Source organism: Microplitis demolitor, chromosome 4, assembly GCF_026212275.2.
Source record: "Microplitis demolitor isolate Queensland-Clemson2020A chromosome 4, iyMicDemo2.1a, whole genome shotgun sequence".
NCBI lineage: Eukaryota > Metazoa > Arthropoda > Insecta > Hymenoptera > Braconidae > Microplitis > Microplitis demolitor.
The window spans coordinates 9,378,033-9,401,084 of record NC_068548.1 but is presented as its reverse complement, the minus strand read 5'-3'; the positions used below and the strand labels follow the sequence as shown (position 1 = coordinate 9,401,084).

Below are 23,052 nucleotides of genomic sequence, written 5' to 3'. Positions count from 1 at the left end.
TAAACATTTTACGTTTTTTAAACAAATTTTTTCAATTAAAACATAAATATACTTAAATTCATAATTATAATATTATAATGATTATATAACTATTAAAACATCCGTACATTTCATATTTTTATTGTATAAACGTTGTTTATAAATTATTTTTTATATAATATTTGAATTATATCTCATTATCTTAATTAAATACTGAGATAATTTTAGAATCTTCACTCAGCGCCACATGATAATGACCGACCTACATACTTCTTTCTTACCGACGCCTGCTCTCTTATTGGCTGAGTCATTGAGTACAGTTGTCATTGAGTAAAGTCGTCCTTGAATAAAGAGAGAATTGAGTACAGTTTTAAAACAAAACTGGTGGTTCAAGAACTGCTTTTGAGTACAGATGGCTCTGAGTAAAGAAATCCTGAGTAAAGTTGTCATACTGCCTAATTATCAGACTTAACCACGAAAATATTTGTATTTTGTTATTTATTCAATTTTACAGATTTACTCGCCATCTATAAAAAAAATGTAACATTGTTATAAGAACTCTATTTTATTTCAACATATGATAACAATTATTTCAGATTTCTAACTTTTTGACACTTCATGAAAACACTCAGTATTATTTTTCTTGTAATGTAGTCTCTTTTACTATTTTACTATTTCGTAGGTTGGAAACATTACTATAGCAACCTTGATCTAGGGACATTAAATCTAGTTTTGTGCAAATCGTCACGGATCCGTCCGATGACCGTTTGTTAAATGGCGGATTAAGCAAGCGACAATGCTGCTATCTAGGGAATATAAAAATACTAATATTTAATGCTTAACGGTCCAGCGTTACAGAATTTTTTTAAAATTATGTGACGGTCTCAAGACGGTCTTATGACCGTTTCTTGACCGAAAATAAAAATGACGGTCATTCTACATCTCTAGTGGCGACTTGTTATCTCTGGGAGGACTTTAGTAACAATTCCGATTCCGAAGAAGATCTTTTGAACATTAGCTTTATTTTTATAGAGATCATAATGATTTTGTTATAAAGTTTTATTTAATCAAAGTTTCTAAGAATGGCGTCACGCATCACAGCTTCTGCTACAGTCCGAGCTGTTAAAGAAAATAAAAGTTTGCCAGCTCGTGCAGCTCTGGTGCTTGTAAGACTTTTTTTTATTATAAATATACAATAATGATAGAGATGTTAAAATGTTCAGTTTTTTATGATAACAACGTAATTATTCAAACAGTTTTATAATAATCAATTAAAAATTTTTGTTTTTGTTTAGACCCAAAAAGCTGTTGAAAAAATTAAAAAAATTTTATATAATAAAACAGATTGTGTAAGTATTTTTATTAATAACCTCACATACTTTCACGTTTAATGATAGTTATGATTATCAATAGTTATATAAATATTAATTTTCAAATAATTTTTGTGTTTATATCAGTTCTGATTAAAAAAAGTGATTAGAAAAAAATAAAAAAAAGTTTGAATGTTTTTTAATTTTTCTGAAGTCTATAAAAATTTGAAAGTATTAGTGATATTGAAAAGTATTTGGAAGTATTCGAACAAATTGAGTAACATGAAGAACTCTGTTTCTCACACTTTAAGACAGCGGAGGTTATTTAATGACCAATATAAAATTCAATATAAATAAATAATACTTTATTTAATAAGCACGTTGAGAATTTTTGGATAAGGTCATTAGCGTAAAATAATTATTTGAATTCATGTTTTAAAAAGTGACATTATAGTTAATTAATTATTTACCTATTCATGTATTTTTTATATTTTCATAGTTACATTGTAACAATATATTCAATAGACCGGGCCAAAAAAATCGACTATTTTTTTTTTTCTATTGATACTGTGAAAATATTATTCCTGATGACCATAAAAAATTATTGTGCAATTTTGAGCCCTTAATATTGTTATTAAGAGGTGAATCGTTACGACTATTTATTTTTTGACAGAAATTTCATTTTTTTACCCAAAACTCGTAAATCATCTATATGAAAAATTTGAGCAATGCATATTCTTAAAGGAAATTGAATTCCCTACAAAAAATCTCTCTTAGTAAATTGACATAAAACGAGCCGTTTACTTGTAACCGTGCCTTAAATAGTGATTTGTTTTTTAAATTCTTTGTTTCTATTTTGGATTTTTGTAACTATTAGAAATATTAAAATTTTTTTTAGTCAAGATCCATTTTTTGTGAAGGAAATTTAATGCTCTACAACAAAGTTCTCTTGAAATTTTTTGCTAAATTCACTTCTTCAAAAGTTATTCAGGTTATTTAAGTCATTTGGACTCAACTTCAACCTTGAATAACTTTCGAAGCAGTGAATTTTGCAAAAAATGTTGAGAGACCTTTTTTTTGTAGAGCATTAAATTTCCGCTAAAAGTACGAATCATGACTAGGAAAAATTTTAATATTTCTAGTAGTTACAAAAATCCAAAATAGAAACAAAGAATTTAAAAAACGAATCAATATTTAAGGCACGGTTGCAAGGAAACGACTCGTTTTACGTTAAGGAGTTTCGATACATATCGCATGATATTACGAAAAATTTGAAATTTCGTTTATCAATCAATAAGGTTGTTGTATGTCGTCTTAAAATTTCAAGTCGATTCTCTGTACGGTTAATGAGAAATTAATTATGAGTGTCACTTGTTTTTACATGCTGGTATATGGAGAAGCGATGATTGATGTCGGTTTTAATTCAATAAGTGCATCTTGAAATGTTAAGATTTGTCTAAAAAACTTTTATACGTATTCTTTAACACTTAAGCTTGATGATCAGACTAAAATTAAGAACTTTCTGTGTATGGTTTTTTTTTTATTTAATTTAAAATCTGCAAGAAAACAACAAATGGAGGCTAAAACTCGTAAACTTGACAACATCGCCCACATAGTGAATGGCGCGAACTTACAATGAAATTCAAAATTTTAAGGTTAATGTCTTACATATGACATATTTATTAATGTCTTACATTTGACATATTTATTAATATTAAATAATATAAAACTTGGAGACGTGTACAATTATTATCAACTATTTGCAAAACATGGATGAGAATTTACAGAGTGATATTTAGAAGTATTCAATAATTTTATTATTTTTAATTGTTCACAAAGATAAAAAAATATAAATCTGTAAATCCTCATTGCAATCTATGACACCTAATGAATAAATAAATACAAATCAATTACTCAGTAACTAATATTTATAAAGAAATTAACAGCAGTATAAACAGCAGATGGTTATTTTTAAAAGTTTTTACGTTGCTGTAATCGTTAATTATACACTGCATCAGTTACTCACTTGCCTTTCCATTTTTTCATTTCTTTGGGCATTTTTTCTATTAATCAACAATATTTTTATAATAACTATTAGCTATCTATCATCTTTTTTTAAACGAAACTCTTGAGTTTTAATTTTGTAAATAAACACAAAACTATTTTCACTCTATAATATACGTAAAGACTTGTCTATAATCAATCCTAGTGATAGTCAGTGTTATTATCTGAGAAAATAAAAATTTTTTCTCCAAATAAAGCACCGTTGTCATATTTCATTAGTTTATTCACATCATTAATTTTCAAAAAAATTATAAAAAATTTTTTTTTTTTATTTAAATATTGTACTATGTAATTCACAATTAATTTATCTTCTCTTAGAGATAACATATTACAACTAAATATTTATTTTTTCACTTCATTTTTTAATTTTTAGAAGTTGAAAGCTTGCAAGATTTACATACAAATTTTATCAGATCCTTTAAATAGATAAATGGTCTCGAAACCCCTTAATTTACTAAGAGAGGTTTTTGTAGAGAATTCAATTTCCTTTAAAAATATACATTGCTCATATTTTTCAAATAGATGATTTACGAGTTTTGGGTAAAAAATGAAATTTCTGTCAAAAAACAAATATTCGTAACGATACACCTCTTAGATATCAATATTAAGGGCTCAAACTTGCACAATAATTTTTTTTGGTCATCAGGAATAATATTGACATAGTATCAAAAGAACAAAAAAATAGTCGATTTTTTTAGCCTATTTTATTATTCAATTTTGGAATGCTCTTCTTTAAACTGCTTACATTACAACTCAAAAATGATTTCCACAGCTACTTTCGGCTTCAAAATTTTTTTGGGTGCCACGGCCTGTGCCTAACGAAGGTTACGTGTAAACACACATTTGCATTAAAAGTAATAGTGTGTAGCGACACGTATGAATAAACGAACGACAGATAAACGTTAGGTTTGAATAAATGTAGGAATGAATAACGTGATGGATGTATAATATCTGTTCTGATTAACGTAATTTCTGAATAAAAATCCCTTTAATAAACCGAAGGTTTAGTTAAAGTGAGATTTGTAAAAACAAAAGAACGGAAAATGAGCGATTTGTATAAACGGAGAAACGGACAATGATACATGTCGTATAAGCGCGGGTAACGGATATTGAGAGATTAGTATAAACGGAGGAACGAATAACGTGAGATGTATACAACGTGCGGAACGGTTAACGTGAAGTTAGTTAAAAGTGTCGTGTGTTTAAAAAATTATTTGGTAATACCGACCGTTAAATTGACTGAATTCAGTTGGTGTAGTAGAAGCCCATTATAATAAAAAATTATGGAACTGGTTCTTAAGAGGATTTTAAAAATCTATCTAATCGTAATAAGGACATTTATTATATATTGGTTTAAATTAAAAATTTATAAATTTACTTATAATTCAAATGATGGTGATTTAATTTTTTAAATAGTTAAATTTTATTGTAATTTTATTGATAAAGCTTAAAGTTAAAAGAAATTATATTTAATATTAATTAAATAATAAAGTATTGACCGTATAAATTATTATGAAAAATTAGACTAAACATAAAAACTAATTAATGTAATAGTAAAAATGCAAAAACAAAAAAAAAATTGTTTTCAATTTTTTCAACCTAAATATCCCCATGAAAAAAATTTATAAAAAAAGAACATTTTTTATATAAAAAAAATATATTTTAAATAACTAACTTTTGGCCGATTTTCGTATATATTCTATGCATGTTAAATATATTAAAGAAATATATCTTAGAATATATAAAAAAAAACATGTATTAAAATATAAAAAAAATATAGGTATGGTAATATAAAAAAATATATTAGTAATATATTTTAAATCTGTCAAAAATATAATTATAAAAATATTAAAAAATTATATAAAAAATAAATTTAGTTATTTAAAATATTTTTTTTCTATAATTTTGTATATATTTGTAATATATTTTTTTTTATAAATTTTTTTCATGGGGATATTTAGGTTGAAAAAATTGAAAACAATTTTTTTTTTGTTTTTACATTTTTACTATTACTTTAATTAGTTTTTATGTTTAGTCTAATTTTTCATAATAATTTATACGGTCAATACTTTATTATTTAATTAATATTAAATATAATTTCTTTTAACTTTAAGCTTTATCAATAAAATTACAATAACATTTAACTATTCAAAAAATTAAATCACCATCATTTGAATTATAAGTAAATTTATAAATTTTTAATTTAAACCAATATATAATAAATGTCCTTATTACGATTAGATAGATTTTTAAAATCCTCTTAAGAACCAGTTCCATAATTTTTTATTATAATGGGCATCTACTACACCAACTGAATTCAGTCAATTTAACGGTCGGTATTGCCAAATAATTTTTTAAACACACGTCACTTTTAACTAACTTCACGTTAACCGTTCCGCACGTTGTATACATCTCACGTTATTCTTTCCTCCGTTTATACTAACCTATCATTATCCGTAACCCGCGTTTATTCAAACGGCTCATTATCCGTTCCCTGACGGTTTTAAATCAGCCTGGAATCAGCCTGGAAACACCCTGGGAGTGGAAACACGGTGGAATCACGGTGGATCCAGGGTGGTTACAGGGTGGGTTTGTGCCATTTTATCACCGTGTATACACGGTGGTTACATGGTGTTTCCACGATGGTACCACGGTGTACCCACCCTGATTCCACGGTGTACCCACCCTGATTCCACGGTGTATTCACCGAGATTCCACAGTGTATCCACGGTGATTACGCGGTGTACGTGGAATCACGGTGGGTACACCGTGTTATCATCGTGGAATCACGGTGAATACACCGTGTCATCACCGTGGAATCACGGTGATAAAATAACAAAAAACCCACCGTGTAACCGCCGTGGATCCACCGTGATTCCATCGTGTTTCCGGGGTGTTTCCAGGGTGAATCAAAACCGCGAGGGTTCCTACGTTTATACAAATGTCTCGTTTCCCATTACCAGCGTTTATACAAACGTTTCATTATCCATTTCTCCGTATCTACAAACCTCACATTAAACGTTCCGTACGTTGAGTACATCTCATGTTATTCGTTCCTCCGTTTATACAAATCGCTCATTTTCCGTTCTTTTGTTTTTACAAATCTCACTTTAACTAAACCTTCGGTTTATTAAAGGGATTTTTATTCAGAAATTACGTTAATCAGAACAGATATTATACATCCATCACGTTATTCATTCCTACATTTATTCAAACCTAACGTTTATCTGTCGTTCGTTTATTCATACGTGTCGCTACACACTATTACTTTTAATGCAAATGTGTGTTTACACGTAACCTTCGTTAGGCACAGATCGTGGCACCCATTTTTTTTTTATCAAGATATTTTATTTTTGTTATTGCTATTAATTAGGTACAAGATCAGCTCTTTGAAATTAAAAACAAATTTATGTATCTATTCGAATCAGCTTTTTATTTTCTTTTCTTAATTTAAAATAAAGTTAAAAGTGTCAGAAACCGGGACAGTGTCAATAATTGAGCCTCTTACCTTACTTTCGAATCATTCTCTAAATGGTTCCACGGACCAAAATTTCACCATCATTTATCGTAATTAAAAGTTACTCAAAAGTATTCAATAACTTTTCCAATTCAATTATTATCAACTGATTGAAAACTATTTAAGAAAATGTTATACTTTCAAATCGTCCCAAGTCTTTTAATAACTAGACAATGCGACTATTTTTAGTGATTAAAAATTATTGTGAAGTATTCAGAAAATCAAATAACTTGATATTTCCCCAAATTATTGAATAACGGGTCATTTGAAACTTTTCAAAAGGATTTAATGATTGAAAATTAGGATTTAAAGTTTATGAAAAAATTAAAAAATAGTAAAAATATTTTTTTTAACCTTTCCAAATCGCTATTTTTGATAAGGGCAGTATCTTATTTTATTATTGAAAATTATATTATTTTGTTTCGATATTAAAGTTAATTTTTTGACTTTTCAGATTGGTTTGAAAATAAGCGTTCGTCAAAGAGGCTGTAACGGGCTTAGCTATGTTTTAGATTATGCGACTGAAAAGAGTAAATTAGATGAAGAAGTTGTTCAAGATGGAGTCAGAGTTATTATTGATAGGAAAGCCCAACTTTCGTTATTAGGAACAGAAATGGACTACATAGAAGGAAAATTAAGTTCTGAGTTTATATTTAACAATCCAAATATTAAAGGGACTTGTGGCTGTGGAGAAAGTTTTTCTGTGTAATGAAGTTTGATTCTTTTTTTTTTTTTTTTCGTATTGTAACTATATCGATAGATAGTTAATTTGGAATATAATAAACATCAAAGTATATATTACTGTTTAAACTTAACTAATGTATAGATATCAAAAATATGCAAGTGTCGATAATAGTAGAAAATTTTTAATTTATTGTCTATGTATATTGAAGTAAATCTAGATAGATCTAATTATCACAAGTCTGAGAAATTTAAATTTTGAGAAGGGTGAATTATAAGGTTACCACTAGTCTGATTCCTCAATTTAGATACGTTAAAAATTTGTATCTGAAAAATTTTCATCACGTCATGTATGGTAGATCTCAAAATAAATTTTGTTTGTGAAAAGAAGCTATTAAATTCAGTCCAATTATATTTTTATTAGAAGTAAAATAATTTTATTTGTTGCTCGTAAATAATATACATTTTAAGTTCATCGTTGTTAATATTTCAGATGGTTTTCACTCATACGGTTAAAAATCTATTGTAATTTTACGAAAAATGTGTTGGAAGATAATAAGCTAAAATTTAGCCGTAATTCATATCGAGCATACACAGAAAAACTACTGACCTCAAGAAACATTTACTTGCCCTGTGAAATTTTTTGCATCTTAGATTGAAAACGAAAACTTTCTTCAGGCGAGAAGAAATCTCTTGCGCCCAGAAATTTTTTCTAGCTCTCGCGGTGTTGACAAAATGGTATTTTGAAGTTATTCGGAATATTACGGTCTACCATCAGTATATCTACAAGCAGTGTATTTGTTGATTATTTTAACCGTCTTTATTCCATTTACTGCGCAGGTGCAACAAAGATAGTACCATTTGTCGACTTGAGTGTGACAGAAAAAAAAGTTCAGACTCCTCTTAATACCAAGTTTAAACTGCGCTTGTTAGCTTGCGTTGGGCAGCTTCACCCTGGTCGGAATTCGTTTTGTTTCATCCCTTGTCACACAATATACTATAAAATAATTCTTTGATTTAGCAACGTTAATTATTCACTAGCTGTTATCTGAATAATTTATGTAGTAAGATTTTCTATCGTTGCACACTACATGGAAAAATTATTCTTTATTGAAATACTATGGTGTCATAGTAAAACCAGACCATATTGGCCACCTACAGAAACTGACATAATTACCCGCAAATATTACTATGACCATAGTAAAATTGACAACTATTATATCACAACTTACTGTAACCATTGTAAATTTTACTATGATCATAGCCATGGAGACTAGAGTAGAGGAGTCCGAACTTAGGCTGTCGCAAGGTTACTAGAATAGTAGTAACCTTGACGAGAATAAGGAGGTTGGGTGAACCATTATCTCTATGCTAAATTTTGTCGCTGGTCCCTTTCTAGGGATAAATGCTGGTCTACCAATCAGCTTTCCCGAAGCATTTGGATGAATTTTCAATACTCTACAGAGATTGGATCTGTAATCTATAGGTAATTGAAAGTAAAAACCAAGCGCGATAGATAAGAAGCAGCCAATGGTAATATTTTTATCCCACCAAAAACAGCAAAGCTGCCCTGATAGCCAAGTTGGCGAGAAACTGACGAGAAACTTGCAGCCGCAACTGGAACCAAGTTGATCGCCAACAGTTGGTACCTCCAATAGTTGATGGACATTTTCTGAGAAAGTTGGTGGCAAAAGTTGTATATCCAAAAAGTTGACGATCACTTTCTGAGAAAGTTGGTGGCAAAAGTTGCTTGCAAAAGTTGGTGATCATAAGTTGACGGTAAGTTTACTTTCAATTTCCTCAGAAACTTGCATTCCAGTTGCGGCTCCATACTGCCGCCAACTTTCTGAGAAAGTTGGCGGTAACTTGTAGCCAAAAGTTGCAAAAGCTGAAGTTGTCGATAACTTGTCGTCAAGTTGGTCGGAAACTAATGAATGACCAACTTTTTCACGATCAACTCGTGTTATCAGGGTGGGTGCGTTGCATTATTCCGAATCGCCAAAATGCCGAATGAAACTCTTACCATCAGAAAATGTGGTAAAGAAGTTCTCAAGTTAGACAATAGGTGGCTTCACATACCTTATTGCTGAAAGAAGCGCAATATTGTTTGACGAATTCAAAATGATTGCCATGTATAAAAAAAAGGTTAGAGAATAGTTTAAATAATACTCAAATATTAAATAGAGCTAAAAATTATTCGAATGCTATAATAAACATGTAGAACAAAATTTTAAAAATAAAAAGCAAATAAACAGACGTTTAAAAAATTACTTTGTAAATAAGCACAAAAAACCTAAGTGAGACACTGAGATTAAATTGATATCTCTGTTGACGCTAATATTCAGTCTGTTTAAACTAAACAGAAGTGTTTGTTTCGACTAAACAGAAGTGTTTGTTTGGACTAAACAGAAGTTTCTGTTTAGATTGAACAGCCTTGTCTGTTTTTAATAAACAGATATATTTGCTTAGGATATACATGTCTGTTTGGACTACACAGAAGTGTCTGTTTGGACTGAACAGAAGTGCCTGTTTGGGCTAACCAGAAGTGTCTGTTTAGATTGAACAGCCTTGTCTGTTTTTAATAAACAGATATATCTGCTTGGGATATACATAAATGTCTGTTTGGACTAAACAGTGATTTCTGTTTGGACGAAACAGGAGTGTTTGTTTGGACGAAACAGGAGTGTCTGTTCAAATTAAACAGCAATGTTTGTTTATTATAAACAGACATATCTTCTGAGGATATACAGAAGTTTCTGGAGTAAATAGCAATGTTTTATCGGACGAAAAACTTGAGCACAGATATTTGAATAAATCTAGTCTTTTATTTTTTTTTCTTCATTACGTTACAATTTTTTTACATATAATATCAATTATTTTCTTCAGTACATCATCTTTAAAATAGTGTTTAACGGTCTATAATTCTTCAAGCTTTATGCCTGTTTTTGCCGTCACAAGTCTTTCTAAATCTACGTCAGTGTGGTGAAATTTGTAATCATTTGTATTTATTTTCGTTATCAATTCTTTTTTCACATACAAGCTCTCCAAAATTTCAACACATCCTCTTGGAGGAGTATATATATTTGAATCAAGAGAAGTTGTTGACAACTCTCTCGTCTCTATGCTGGCTGTAATTTGAATATTTTTTCCTATTTTGTCTTCCACTCTATGCATGTCTTCTTCTTCGTCGCTACTTTTTTCATCTTCAATATCTTCTTCATCTATTTTGTTTATTTTTTTAGTCAAATTTTCGAATAGAAGCATTTTTTTTATACCAGCCGGATTGTCTTTTACGTTTTTCTTAATCATTTTTCTGCTTTTTCCTTCTTTAAATTTTTCTGATTCTCTCTTCTTTTTTTTTCATATTTGTCAACCCAACTTGATACGTTTGTGTTTTCCTGTCAATGGTTATTCAAAATTGAAAATTTAAATTGGTTTCTTCCCTGTTTAAAAAATCTTATAGAATCCAATAGATTCTCATAAATTCCCATAGACATTTTATAAGAATGAATGAGTTCTATGAGAAATGCTATAGTTAAGTATAGGGCCTTATACATACGGCTATAAGCATCTATCGAATTTTTTAAGCAGGGGTTTCACATATTTATTGTGAAAATTGTAAATTCAAAATCACGCACGAAGCCTGTTTGTATGTCTTTGTGTGTGTTTATTTTTCACAGTGTGTTCATTCCCCGGGAAAATTTTTTTTGTCCAATCATATATTGTTATATATGGAGTATATATAAATAATTAAATATTCAATTATACGTAATTTTATTTTATTTAATATTGACTTTAAGACAATAAGGCAAAAAGTTCCAATTCAATTACTTAATTAATAATTTACAGATATACATTAGATTTTAGGCATAACTACATCCGTTCATGCATAATTATATATGATATTACACGATTATACACAACTTATATATAAGTTATTATATACCAGTAACCTCCAGTCACTATATGACTGTCCAAGAATTACTACAAAATTAATTGAATATGATTTTCTTTTTCACTCAAATCAAATTAAATCTGTTTCATTTTCATAATCATAGAAGGCATGGCATAGAGCAAATTTTTTTTATTTTCTTTCAATTATATATACTTAATAATTTCATATATTCAGACATATTTAGTGACACAATAATCTAAATATTTATTAAAAAGAAATAAATCCGTATTTTTTCCCGCGTAATTTAAATATTTTTTGAATGATGTAGATGAATCGATTTATCTCGATACTTAGCAATAAAAAAGTGTTTAAGCTATGAAAAGGCACAAATTCAAGTCAAGACCTTTCTAATGATACAAAATTTAATAGCATTAACTTATTTTATTATATAGATATGTCGGGAACAAAATTTTCCTTATTCTCTTAATAATATAGATAGATAATCATACATAATTTTATTCAATTATATATGATTTGGCAAAATAATTTTTCTCGGGATTATAATCTTATCAATTTTTTAACTTTACCTCGTTTGATGTGTGATTATGATCATGGATCCATTTTCGTACAACAAATGATCTTGTTCTTTCATCCAAGCTAGCCTTTAGTGTTACTGGACAGTCAGACTCTTGATGGCTATACGTAAAACCGTTCGAATTATATTTTAAAATTTTTGTTAATTAATTAATATTTTTATTAATATTAAATTAATCGCTGTCTATACTCTTAAATCAATGCTTGTGATATTGACTAATTTTATGGGTATAAATATTAGGGTGTTCCATAATAAATATCCCTTGTTTTTTTCCAAGTCTTATGGTTTTAAAAGTTAGTCTCTGGTGAAAAAAAATCCTCCAAAAAGAACAACTCGTAAACTCAATTCTGCTCAAAGTTCAGTGAATATTCATTTTCTCTTTTGAATTATATGCAAAAAAAATTTTTTTTTGTTCTTTAGAAATTTAATTATCATTGCAAAATCTTCTTTCTAAGTATTTGATCTAATAGGAAATTAAATCCTCTAAAAAAAAAGTTCCTAAGTGTTTTCTTCGTACAACTAACAGAAAAAAAGTTATGAAGCTTGAAACAATAGTGAATTGAATTACTCGACGTATACACGGTTTTAAAGATAATTTTCAGAATTGATTGCGTGTATATCTTTTACACGGTGAATCTATAAATTATGTATAGTCAGTCAGGTGTTGTTAAAAGATTTCTAAGATCTTACTTATTTTCCGTATAAATTCCGAAGAAAAAATATTTTTTTTTGCGATTTAAAATTTTTTTTCTTTCCGTGTTCTTAAATTAAATAGAAAATTTAATTTTGAAAGTATGGAAAATCTTTTTCATGTTTCCGATAGGAAATTAACAAATGGCATCAGTTCAATAGAAAAAATCTCAATTTTTGTCAAATACTCTTCAAAAGTATATTTTACAATTTTACTCAGATTTTAATTGTTTCTTCTGTATTGGTTCTGAAATGCATTTGGTAAATAATAATTTGGGTTTGGAGTCAATATTGACTAAGTAACGAAATTACGGTAAAGATGCAAATTACGTTTTTTAGGAACATTTGATTCTCTACAAAAAGGGTCCTGAAACTTGATTTAGACTTGGTTTATTAAGTCGAAATTTGGAGCCGTTTTTCACAAGACAAACTCGTTATACTTACTTAGTTATAGACTTATTCGACTTAAATTATAAGGCGAAAAAGTCTATTTCGACTTGACTTCAACTTTTTCGACTTAAATCGTAACTAAGTCAGCCAGTTAAGACGCGTTTTCATTTGTTTCTCTATTCGCACTCAACTGGATAAACGGTACTATCTCTGTTGCACTTGTACATTAAATAGGAACTTTGTCCAAGCTTTTCTCGTAAACAAATGGAAGTTATCAAAAAATTCAAGTGCACTTCGCTAGTTCATAGAGTAAAGCATCGGGTCTGTGTCTTTATTTTGCGTTTAGAGCTTTTATTTCAGAGAAAAGCTGGGACAAAATTATCTGAAAACCGTTCTTAAGGCCATTCTCCGAGGGTGCCCCCCACTTTTTTTCCAAAAAATGTGGCGCCGCCTGGTGGCCGGCAGCCACACTAAAAAAAGTACTAGAGCTGAAAAACTTTATAATTAAATTAAAATTATTTAGAATAAGCAGATGCAAAAAATATAAATTTTATAATAAATAAAAAAATTAAGATTATTTTTTAAAATCATTAGTTAGTTTAAGAAAAATTTAAAACCTGAGATTGGCAAATAATATTTTCATTGACCTTGAACTGTCAATATCATATTTATTTTATATGAGTAATTAAAAAATAATTATAATATTTATCCAAAAAAGGCCAACGTACAAGTAATTTTAAAGACACGTAGAATATTAAAAAAATTACTTACAGTAATTATAAATACCCAGTTGAGCGTAGTTTCTTTAATAAATTTCAGCATTATATTTGCCATTTAGTAACTTTTTATTTTGACAGATGTAAACATCAGGTCTGTACTATTTTGTGGGCGCGTGCAGGGCGCTCAAATATAGTAGCGGGAAAAATTAAATTTTTTAAAAATTCATTTCTTTCAGAAATAGTAATAATAAAATTTTATTTTGCACGACTCGAACGCGAAGCGGAGAGGTTGTGCTTTACAACGGACTTGTCAAGGTCACGCGATTTTTTATTTATTGGTATCAATTAATTGAATTTCGTATCATTAAAAAAGTTTTAAAAGAAGATTTGTACCGTAGTTGTTTGATAATTGATTATTAATTTGATGAATCATAATTGATTTTAATATCAAATTTCGTTCGAATCCTTATGTGAAAATTTGAAAATAAAATAAATAAATAAATATTTTAATTTGTAAAAGTTCTGATGGTAAGAAATTATTGATGATCAAAACCTTTTACATAAATTTTTCACTTATCATGACGCAACTTAAAAAAAATTTTGGCATACTTAGTTTTGAGACATTGATAATATTATATACCTTTAAATATATATTAAATAAAATTAGACAGCTTTAATACTCTTATCGAAAAAATTAAAAGAATAATAAAATTTTATAAATTTTTTAGTGATTTTTGGAATGCTTTATTTTTGTAAAATTGGCCGTATCGAAAAATAAAAAAAAGAAATTCGAAGCTTCAATTCTGTAGTTTGAAGATCTTTTACCGATTTTTTGAGCCATGGTTATTGCGTGATAAAAAATAGCTCGAAAAAAAAATGCTATTAATTTTTTGGTTTTGGTTTTTGGCTCTACGAGCCCGGAAAAATCTTTTTTTAAAAAACTAATGCACAGTTCGGTTATGAAATTTATTAAGCTACAATTTGCTTTTTTGTTGTCTCTGTATGACTATTTGTTGCTGAGATTTTGGTCTTGGAATGAAAAAGGATCTTTTTGACTTTGATTATTGATATTGCAGCAATTAATGGTCGCACAGTAATTGCTCATACAAAGAAAAAGAATCGGCCCATTATTGGGTCGTGAATAGCTGCCAATTTTCAAAAATCGGCCGAAGATCGGTTAAATATCGGATGATAACGGTATGCCAAGTATCGCAGTCGCAAGCATTGGCTAATCGTAGCAATCAATCATCGGCCAAAGTTTGATATCTATTAAAAAAAAATATTTAGCGTAGGTGGGACCTCGAAAACTTACACTCAGTAAATAAATAATAGGAGTTACTATCTAGCTATGGTAAAAATTTCTACCATCAATAAGATAGTAATAAATACTATCTACATGATTGTATATAAATCATGTAGATTGTAATATTCACCATATATTTATGATAATTGTTTGAAATCCTGTATGTTAACTAGAGTTAATTATTATATTATTTTAAATAGTTATATTTATAATCCAGATGGTAACAGTTACCATTAGAAATTATAATTGTTACCATCTTGATAGTAACTGTTACGAAATTTATTGCAGAAGTAAATATTATCACCCTGATAGTAAATATTACCATCCTGATAGTAACTGTTACTATCCTGATATTAAGTGTTACGAAATTTATTGCAGAAGTTATCATCCAATAAATATTAATTCTATTAAAAAAAATTATAGCACTAACTATTCTGGTACGTGGCCCAATTGGGACGATAGCCAAAAAGACAAAAAAAACTGTTTTTGCATTGAAAAACGTTCCAATCATTTTAGATGACTGGAATTAAAAATTTAACATAATAAACATAATTACTTAATTTTCTTAGTATAGTATTTCCTTAAGTATCCCCTCCCCTTTCTCTGCTACCAATACATCAATTGATAAACGTGTAATTGTGTTCTAATTTTTAAATACTGGGTATTGTTACCAAGTTCTTGAAATTGATCAAAATACCACTCTCTTAAAATGAACCAGTAAAAAGTGTTGCAAATCAGTGAATATTCATTGTATAAACAGTCTAGAAAACAACAAACTAGAAAACAATGCGGAATTTCAAAATACTTCAACAGAGATCATTTTTAAGGAACAAAATTGTCTACTAAAAAGAATCTATGCCATTTTATGATAATTCCCGGGAAAAAATGATTTTGCCTAATTATATATAAGTATGCATGATTATATATAATTATACATTAATTTATGTATGATTATATATAATCTTATCTACCTCCATATATAATTATGCATGACATTATATATAATTTGATCTGATCATGTCTGACCAATACATTATGTCTCGAACTATGTATAAAGCTATATGTAATTAGATCTGATCAGACCTGAATTATATCTGCCTATGTATGATCATATATAGGCATATATATAATCATGCATATGCAGATATAATTCAGGTCTGATCAGATCTTATTATGTATAGACCTATATATAATCAGATATAGGTACATACATAATTAGGTCTGATCAGACATGACTGATTCAAACTCATTTATAATTAGATATAGGCCTATATATAATTAGATCTGATCAGCCTTCATTGATATGAAACCTATAAATATACATATATATATATATATATATATATATATATATATATATATATATATATATATATGGGGCGTTCCACGCCAAATCGGACACCAATTAGCTTTTGCATCTCTGATTTTTTTGAAACTTTTTTATCTTTTAGTATAGGTTGATAGAGGGGCCTCTTTAAAATTTTAAGTATAAATTATCGATTTACAAAAAACACGTACTGATCGATTTTCCTCATAATTTTTCACAGCAAATTTTCACCTTTTCTGCAACTTTTTCAGCGATGCTCATAATGGGATAACGATGGGATCGATTTTTTTTCGATTTTTTAAATTTCACATTCCGGTTTTTTTTAAAGGAAAATGTGTAAAAAAAAATATCATGCTTAGGATTTACTATTAATAATTATCTGACTCACAATTATCATCAAAATTTTCAAATTTTATTTCCACAGAAAAATTATTAAACGTGTAAGGAAATAGATGTGAATTAATAATAATTTTTCTGTGGAAATAAATTTTGAAAATGTTGATGATAATTGTGTGTCAGATAATTATTAATAGTAAATCCTGAGCATGATATTTTTTTTTACACATTTTTCTTTAAAAAAAACTTATGAGAAAAATCGATCAGTACGTGTTTTTTGTAAATCGACAATTTATACTTAAAATTTTTAATTTCAATAGTAGCGTGGTTCTAAAAAATTTTTTTTTATTTTTTACTGAAAAGATGTCTAAAAACAAACATATTTTGTCTCTATGGAAATTTTATTTAAACCACTTTTCGCGAAGTTGTAGGCATTTGAAAAAAAATTTCTATATTTTTCAAAATTTGATATTTCGAAAACGGTTGGAGGAAAAAATTTGAAAAAAAAATCATGAGGGCCTCTTTCAACCTATACTAAAAGATAAAAAAGTTTCAAAAAAATCCGAGATGCAAAAGCTAAATGGTGTCCGACTTGGCGTGGAATGCCCCATATATATATATATATATATATATATATATATATATATATATATATATATTACATAATATGATATTTATTTAATATCAATGTTATTAAATTTTTATTTTGTCAACTATCAATCAAACTTAAATCCCCGATACTTAAAAAAATGTTCAAAGGTTTTGACAGCAATTTAAAAGTATAAATCGATATCGATTTATATGCGAATATTTATAAGTTTATAGATAAATAGATTTGATTATATGTATGTAATGAATTCTATTGTAATTTATGTACAAAACCAAATTCATCATTAGGTGCATTATTTACGTAAGATGTATCAATTTGATTATTTGAGTTAAGTAATGCCATTAAATTCTATTATTATAAGTGTGTAACAGACTAGAGGACCCAACTACAATCCAGCGATTACCAAAGTTAAGTAGCATCAACGTGGATCATTAATTGGATGGGTGACCCCTTAGAACAATAATAGTTAAGCGAAAGTAATTTTTTTTTTTTTTTTTTTTTTTTTTCAATTTAAATTTAACTGAAATTTATATTAATGAAGACAATAAATCTTAATTACATTACTTAATTAATAATTTTAAGATATTTTCAATGATCTTTTAAAAATGACTATATTCGTTCATGCATGATTATATATAATCAGATCTGGCCAATTTTTGGATCTGATCATATATGTGATTATATATAATTATATATTATTAGGCAAAAACATTTTTCCGGGAAGTCTGATAGTTTCGCCAGAAGTAAAATTATCTCGAAATTTTATATAAATTTGACTTCAAGCTCACTATATGACAGAAAATATGTATAGTATTATAGATTTTTCAATATATTGGATGTTGTATATTGCAAAATATATAGAGTATTGTATATTTTGCAATATACTGGTAAAAATATATAAAAAATGTACATCATACTATATCTCAATTAATATACTACTTTCAATACAATATATCAATAGAAAAAAAGATATACCAAGATATGAATGTTAAACTTACATAAACAAAAGTTATATTAATAAATACATAGTTAATATAATGTAGCAGTGTATTTTTTTTCAATATATTATCATATATTAATACGGCAAAAATATAAATATTATTTTATATATTGTACAATATATCACATTACAATATCCATATATTTCAAAATATGTATTTTTTCACATACAAAGTTTTTTCATGCGGGCGACCATTCTTATCCCTTATTTAAATGCTTCTAAATAAATAATATTCATCTGATTCACGGCAGTGCTAATAATATTTTAACCGAAAAATAATTAATTAGATAAAAAAATAGGAAAATAAAATTTTTTTAGCTTGATAAATTTATTAGCTCCATTGAAGCAATTTATTTCTTGGCTGAAAAATTTTTTGAAAAATATTAATTGTCTTTTTTTTTTTTTTTTTAATATTATATTTTTTAAATTATTAAAATCACTATAACTCGGAAACTATAGACTTTAGCGACTTGACTCATTGGACTTTTTTTGAAAGGAATAAAATTTCCTACAAAATTCCCATTAACATTTTCAGTGTGCTTTCACTGGTTTACGCTCTGCAAGCCAATAAAGGTCAATTTCATAGGATAAATGACTTCCGCAACAGACACAAGTGAAGCAGCTGGAATTACAGCTAAGTAACTACGGGCACTTTTGAAGAACACCAAATACCCTACAATTTGCGATCAAAACCGCGTCGATATTATAAAACGCAGCTGAGTATTAGAAACTTACAAAAAAAGTAATTTAATTTACGTGTATTTTAAATGGGAAATCTTGGAAATCAAATGGAAAGTACTTAGGATTGGAATTAAGAGCTCAAACTTGGCAGGAATTTTTTTTTTTTAGCATAAAAAACAATGTTTTGCTACATGAGCAGCAAAAAAAATACTTTCGTCGGAAACGAAGCACCCTAATATATATATATATATATAGGTTTCATATCAATTGAGCGTGATCAGGTCTAATTCAATAAGATTCCCGGGACAATGTTTCTATAACATTTTAATAAATTTTGTAGCAAAATCAGATAAAACTGTATGTATATAGTTGTCATATAACAATTTTTATAATGATGAACTTGATAAAATTTTACAAAATTATGTGAAATTTCATGAAATTTTAGTAAATGCTACCTCACACTATATACAATAATAACATCAAATTCTCTAAAGTTTTATGAAATGTTATAAAATTGAATACAATTTTATAAAATTAAATTTACTTTTTAATTTCCTTCTAAGATCTAACTTTATAAAATTGTATGAAATTTAATATAATTTTATGAAATCGTATAAAACTTAATAAAATTTCATCAAATTTCATACAATTAAATAAAATTTCATTTAATTATTAGGTCCCTTAATACTAAAATCTTACTACACTCAGAAAATTAAATAATAGAAGTTACTATCTAGTTATGGTAAAAATTTCTATAACCAGATAATAGTAAACATTATCTAGATGATTGTATAAATCATCTAGATTGTAATAATTACTATATTTATGATAATTGCTACAACCCTATATGTTAACTAGAGTTATTTATTATTATTATTCTAAATAGTTATATTTATAATCCAGATGGTAACAGTTACCATCAGAAATTAAAATTGTTACCATCCTGATAGTAATTGTTACGAAATTTATTGCAGAAGTTATTATTCAATAATTATTAATTATATTAAAAAAAATTATAACATTAACTATTTTTCCATTGAAAAACGTTCCAATCATTTTAGATGATAGGAATTAAAAATTTGGCATAATAAACACAATTACTTAATTTGTTGAGTTTATATACAACTTAATAAAATTATATGAAATTCTATAAAATTTCGCTATACAATTTAATAAAATTGTATAAAAATTTATATAATTGTGTAAAATCTTATTAAATTCAATAAAATTTCATAACATTGTATAAAAACATTTTTTCCCGGGTATCCAAAAGAGTTAATCATCATTGAAGATATAGTAAAAAAAAAAAAAAAAAAAACCCACATGCATAGCAAAATTTTGTATGGATTTTATTAAAAAATTAATTTTTTCAAAGTCACAACTAGCAAAATGTCAATAAAATTTAGAACTGTTACGTTCCCCTAATAGTTTATTGCTTAAATGAAATTAATTATTTTTATTAAATTAATTTTACGCAATGTAACGGAAATCGGTTACGATAAGAGAGTCGCCGTGGTTCGCGGGTATTCAAAATAGATGACGATGCATGAGACCCGGGCCACGACGATTCTCTCACAGGGAACCTGAGATGCAGCGTCAACATTTTGCCAACTTTGCTGCTTTATTATATTTTTATAATGACTAAATAATCAGTCTTCAGAGAGAGCTTCTAGAGCTCAAACCTCTGCTCTGCTCTCCTTATAATTAATAAACACTATTAATTCTGAAATCAATTCAACCTTATTTTGGGCTGCCATTATGTAGCCCAATACCCTACGACTTCACGGTTATTTTAAGCGCTGCTACCGGCAGCCCAATAATCCAAAATCATCAATAAAATATTGAGCGCTGATACTGGCTGCTCAATAATTTATCCAGTCCTGGGCGCTGCCACCAGCTGTTCAGGATTCCCCAAATCTCGCATCCTCTTAAATAATATGAAGACCGGGTTGCAAACATATTTTAAAATCGCGAGAATTAAATAAAATTAATAATTAATAAAATAATCGACGACCAGGGCCCACCGGGGATCTATAGACACTCCAACGAGGCTAAACCTGGATTAAATTTAATAATTAAAAATTATTTTTATTTTCAATTAATTTGGGGTATTTTTCCAAAACGTTACAGACTATAACAACTATGATTAAATTTTTTATTCAGTAACACAACAATTAAATTATAAATTCAGTAAACTGAAGCTCTATAAACATCATATAGTTGTACTCGTAATTTAGACATTAGTTTTTTAAAAAAATTTACATAAATATATTTAACAAAAATAATTTTGTTATAGAATATCCTACAGCATGTAATTTGTACGGTAATTTACATTTACTATAATAGGGCTGCATTCATATCTGTATTGATTATCAAATCTTGAAACCCTGATTAAAAGAAATGATTCGAAACGATTTGCAATGTTAAATGCCCATAAGAAGGGTGATTCAAAAGTATTCAAAGTATTGAAAAGCATTAAGAAGTATTAAAAATTTTTTTTTTCCAATCGTATTTAATCGATTCTTTTAATAAGGGAACAAGTCGATCTTTTGAAAACAAATTAATGACATAAGCATAAATGAATATTAAGTAAATAATACATTGTTTCCGCATCCGTTAGCCTGACAGTTTGTATTTTATACGCATGTGTTTGATTTTCACGTTCAATACAAAGTATCAGTTTCCAGGGCGTACCAATCGAGGAGGTGGATGTCGGGTTTTGAGAAAAAGAAATTCAAATATTTTGCATGTTTTTTTTTTTTATTGTAAAAGAAAGTATTATTTAAAAATGAAAGAAACTGCAATTAAATAATAAAACATACCAATCAATAAATATTGAAATAAAGATTTCATTTTTACCAAAAAATTTACGCCCCAAAAATTTTTTTATCCTTATAGCAGATTTTGTATGAAATCTGCATGACTTTCCATATTACTTGAACAAAATTACAAATTTAATGATAAATTTACTAGTTCTTTAAGTTTATTTACTTATTATTTCATACAAAATCTACTTCTATTATATTATTTTACATTATTTATTTACTATTATAACGAATTTTTACTTACTTTAATGGAGAGATATAGGTGAAACAGAATTAATTTTATGTTACACCTTCTATTATCCGTCGCAATATTAATGCAGACTGCAATTGCATTCAGATACTACCAGTCGTAAATTCAATGCAGACTGCAGAAGGTACTTGCAAGTAATCAGTCGCAAAAGTAATGCAGACTGCAGAAGGTATTTGCAAGTAATCAGTCGCAAAAGCAATGCAGACTCCAGAAGGTATTTACATGTAATCAGTCGCAAAAGTAATGCAGACTGCAGAAGGTATTTGCAAGTAATCAGTCGCAAAAGCAATGCAGACTCCAGAAGGTATTTACATGTAATCAGTCGCAAAAGTAATGCAGACTGCAGAAGGTATTTGCAAGTAATCAGTCGCAAAAGTAATGCAGACTGCAGAAGGTACTTGCAAGTAATCAGTCGCAAAAGTAATGCAGACTGCAGAAAGTACTTGCATATAATCAGTCGCAAAAGTAATGCAGACTGCAGAAGGTACTTGCAAGTAATCAGTCGCAAAAGTAATGCAGACTACAAATGGTACGTTCATGATGTTTTCTAATTATTAAGTTTTGTTATAAAATATACATCGTCTTTTAAATGCCAACGTATTAATTGTCACTAAGCGAATAATATTCGTCTTCTTGACATATATAATCAAAGAAGTCATCATTAGAAAAATAATCATGTAAATTTTCCATTGACTGTGTCATTTCTTCATCAATATTACAATCAACATTGATATTACAAGAATCATTATCGTTATTTTGATTATTGTTGTTCGTGTTAAGATTTCCTGTTTGAGCTTCTCTACTACGAACAATTGGAGTTAAAGAAAACCATTGCTGAATTTTCTTCTCACCATAATAAAATTCCTGTAAAGGTTCATTT

The 23,052-nt window shown here is 27.9% G+C and overlaps 1 protein-coding gene and 1 long non-coding RNA gene across 2 annotated transcripts; one reads left to right on the top strand and one right to left on the bottom strand.

Annotated features, from left to right (window-relative positions):
* Positions 1-927: 927 nt before the first annotated feature.
* On the top strand, positions 928-7,941 carry LOC103578320 (iron-sulfur cluster assembly 1 homolog, mitochondrial). Its single transcript, XM_014442656.2, has 3 exons — positions 928-1,145; positions 1,275-1,328; positions 7,325-7,941. The coding sequence occupies exons 1-3, from the start codon at positions 1,062-1,064 to the stop codon at positions 7,577-7,579; spliced, it is 393 nt and encodes a 130-aa protein (XP_014298142.1). The 5' UTR covers positions 928-1,061; the 3' UTR covers positions 7,580-7,941.
* A 2,459-nt stretch (positions 7,942-10,400) lies between these two features.
* LOC128667569 (uncharacterized) lies at positions 10,401-14,987 on the bottom strand. Its single transcript, XR_008403503.1, has 3 exons — positions 13,893-14,987; positions 12,034-12,142; positions 10,401-10,949 (listed from the first exon to the last, which is right to left on the bottom strand). It is a non-coding gene; the product is annotated as an uncharacterized LOC128667569 (long non-coding RNA).
* Between the last annotated feature and the right edge of the window lie 8,065 nt (positions 14,988-23,052).

Bases quoted from the DNA above. Each gene is read 5' to 3' on its own strand.
- LOC103578320 (XM_014442656.2), top strand. From the start codon at position 1,062: ATGGCGTCACGCATCACAGCTTCTGCTACAGTCCGAGCTGTTAAAGAA. The intron at 1,146-1,274 runs GTAAGACTTTTT...GTTTTTGTTTAG, and splicing joins CTCGTGCAGCTCTGGTGCTT to ACCCAAAAAGCTGTTGAAAA. The intron at 1,329-7,324 runs GTAAGTATTTTT...TTGACTTTTCAG, and splicing joins TATATAATAAAACAGATTGT to ATTGGTTTGAAAATAAGCGT.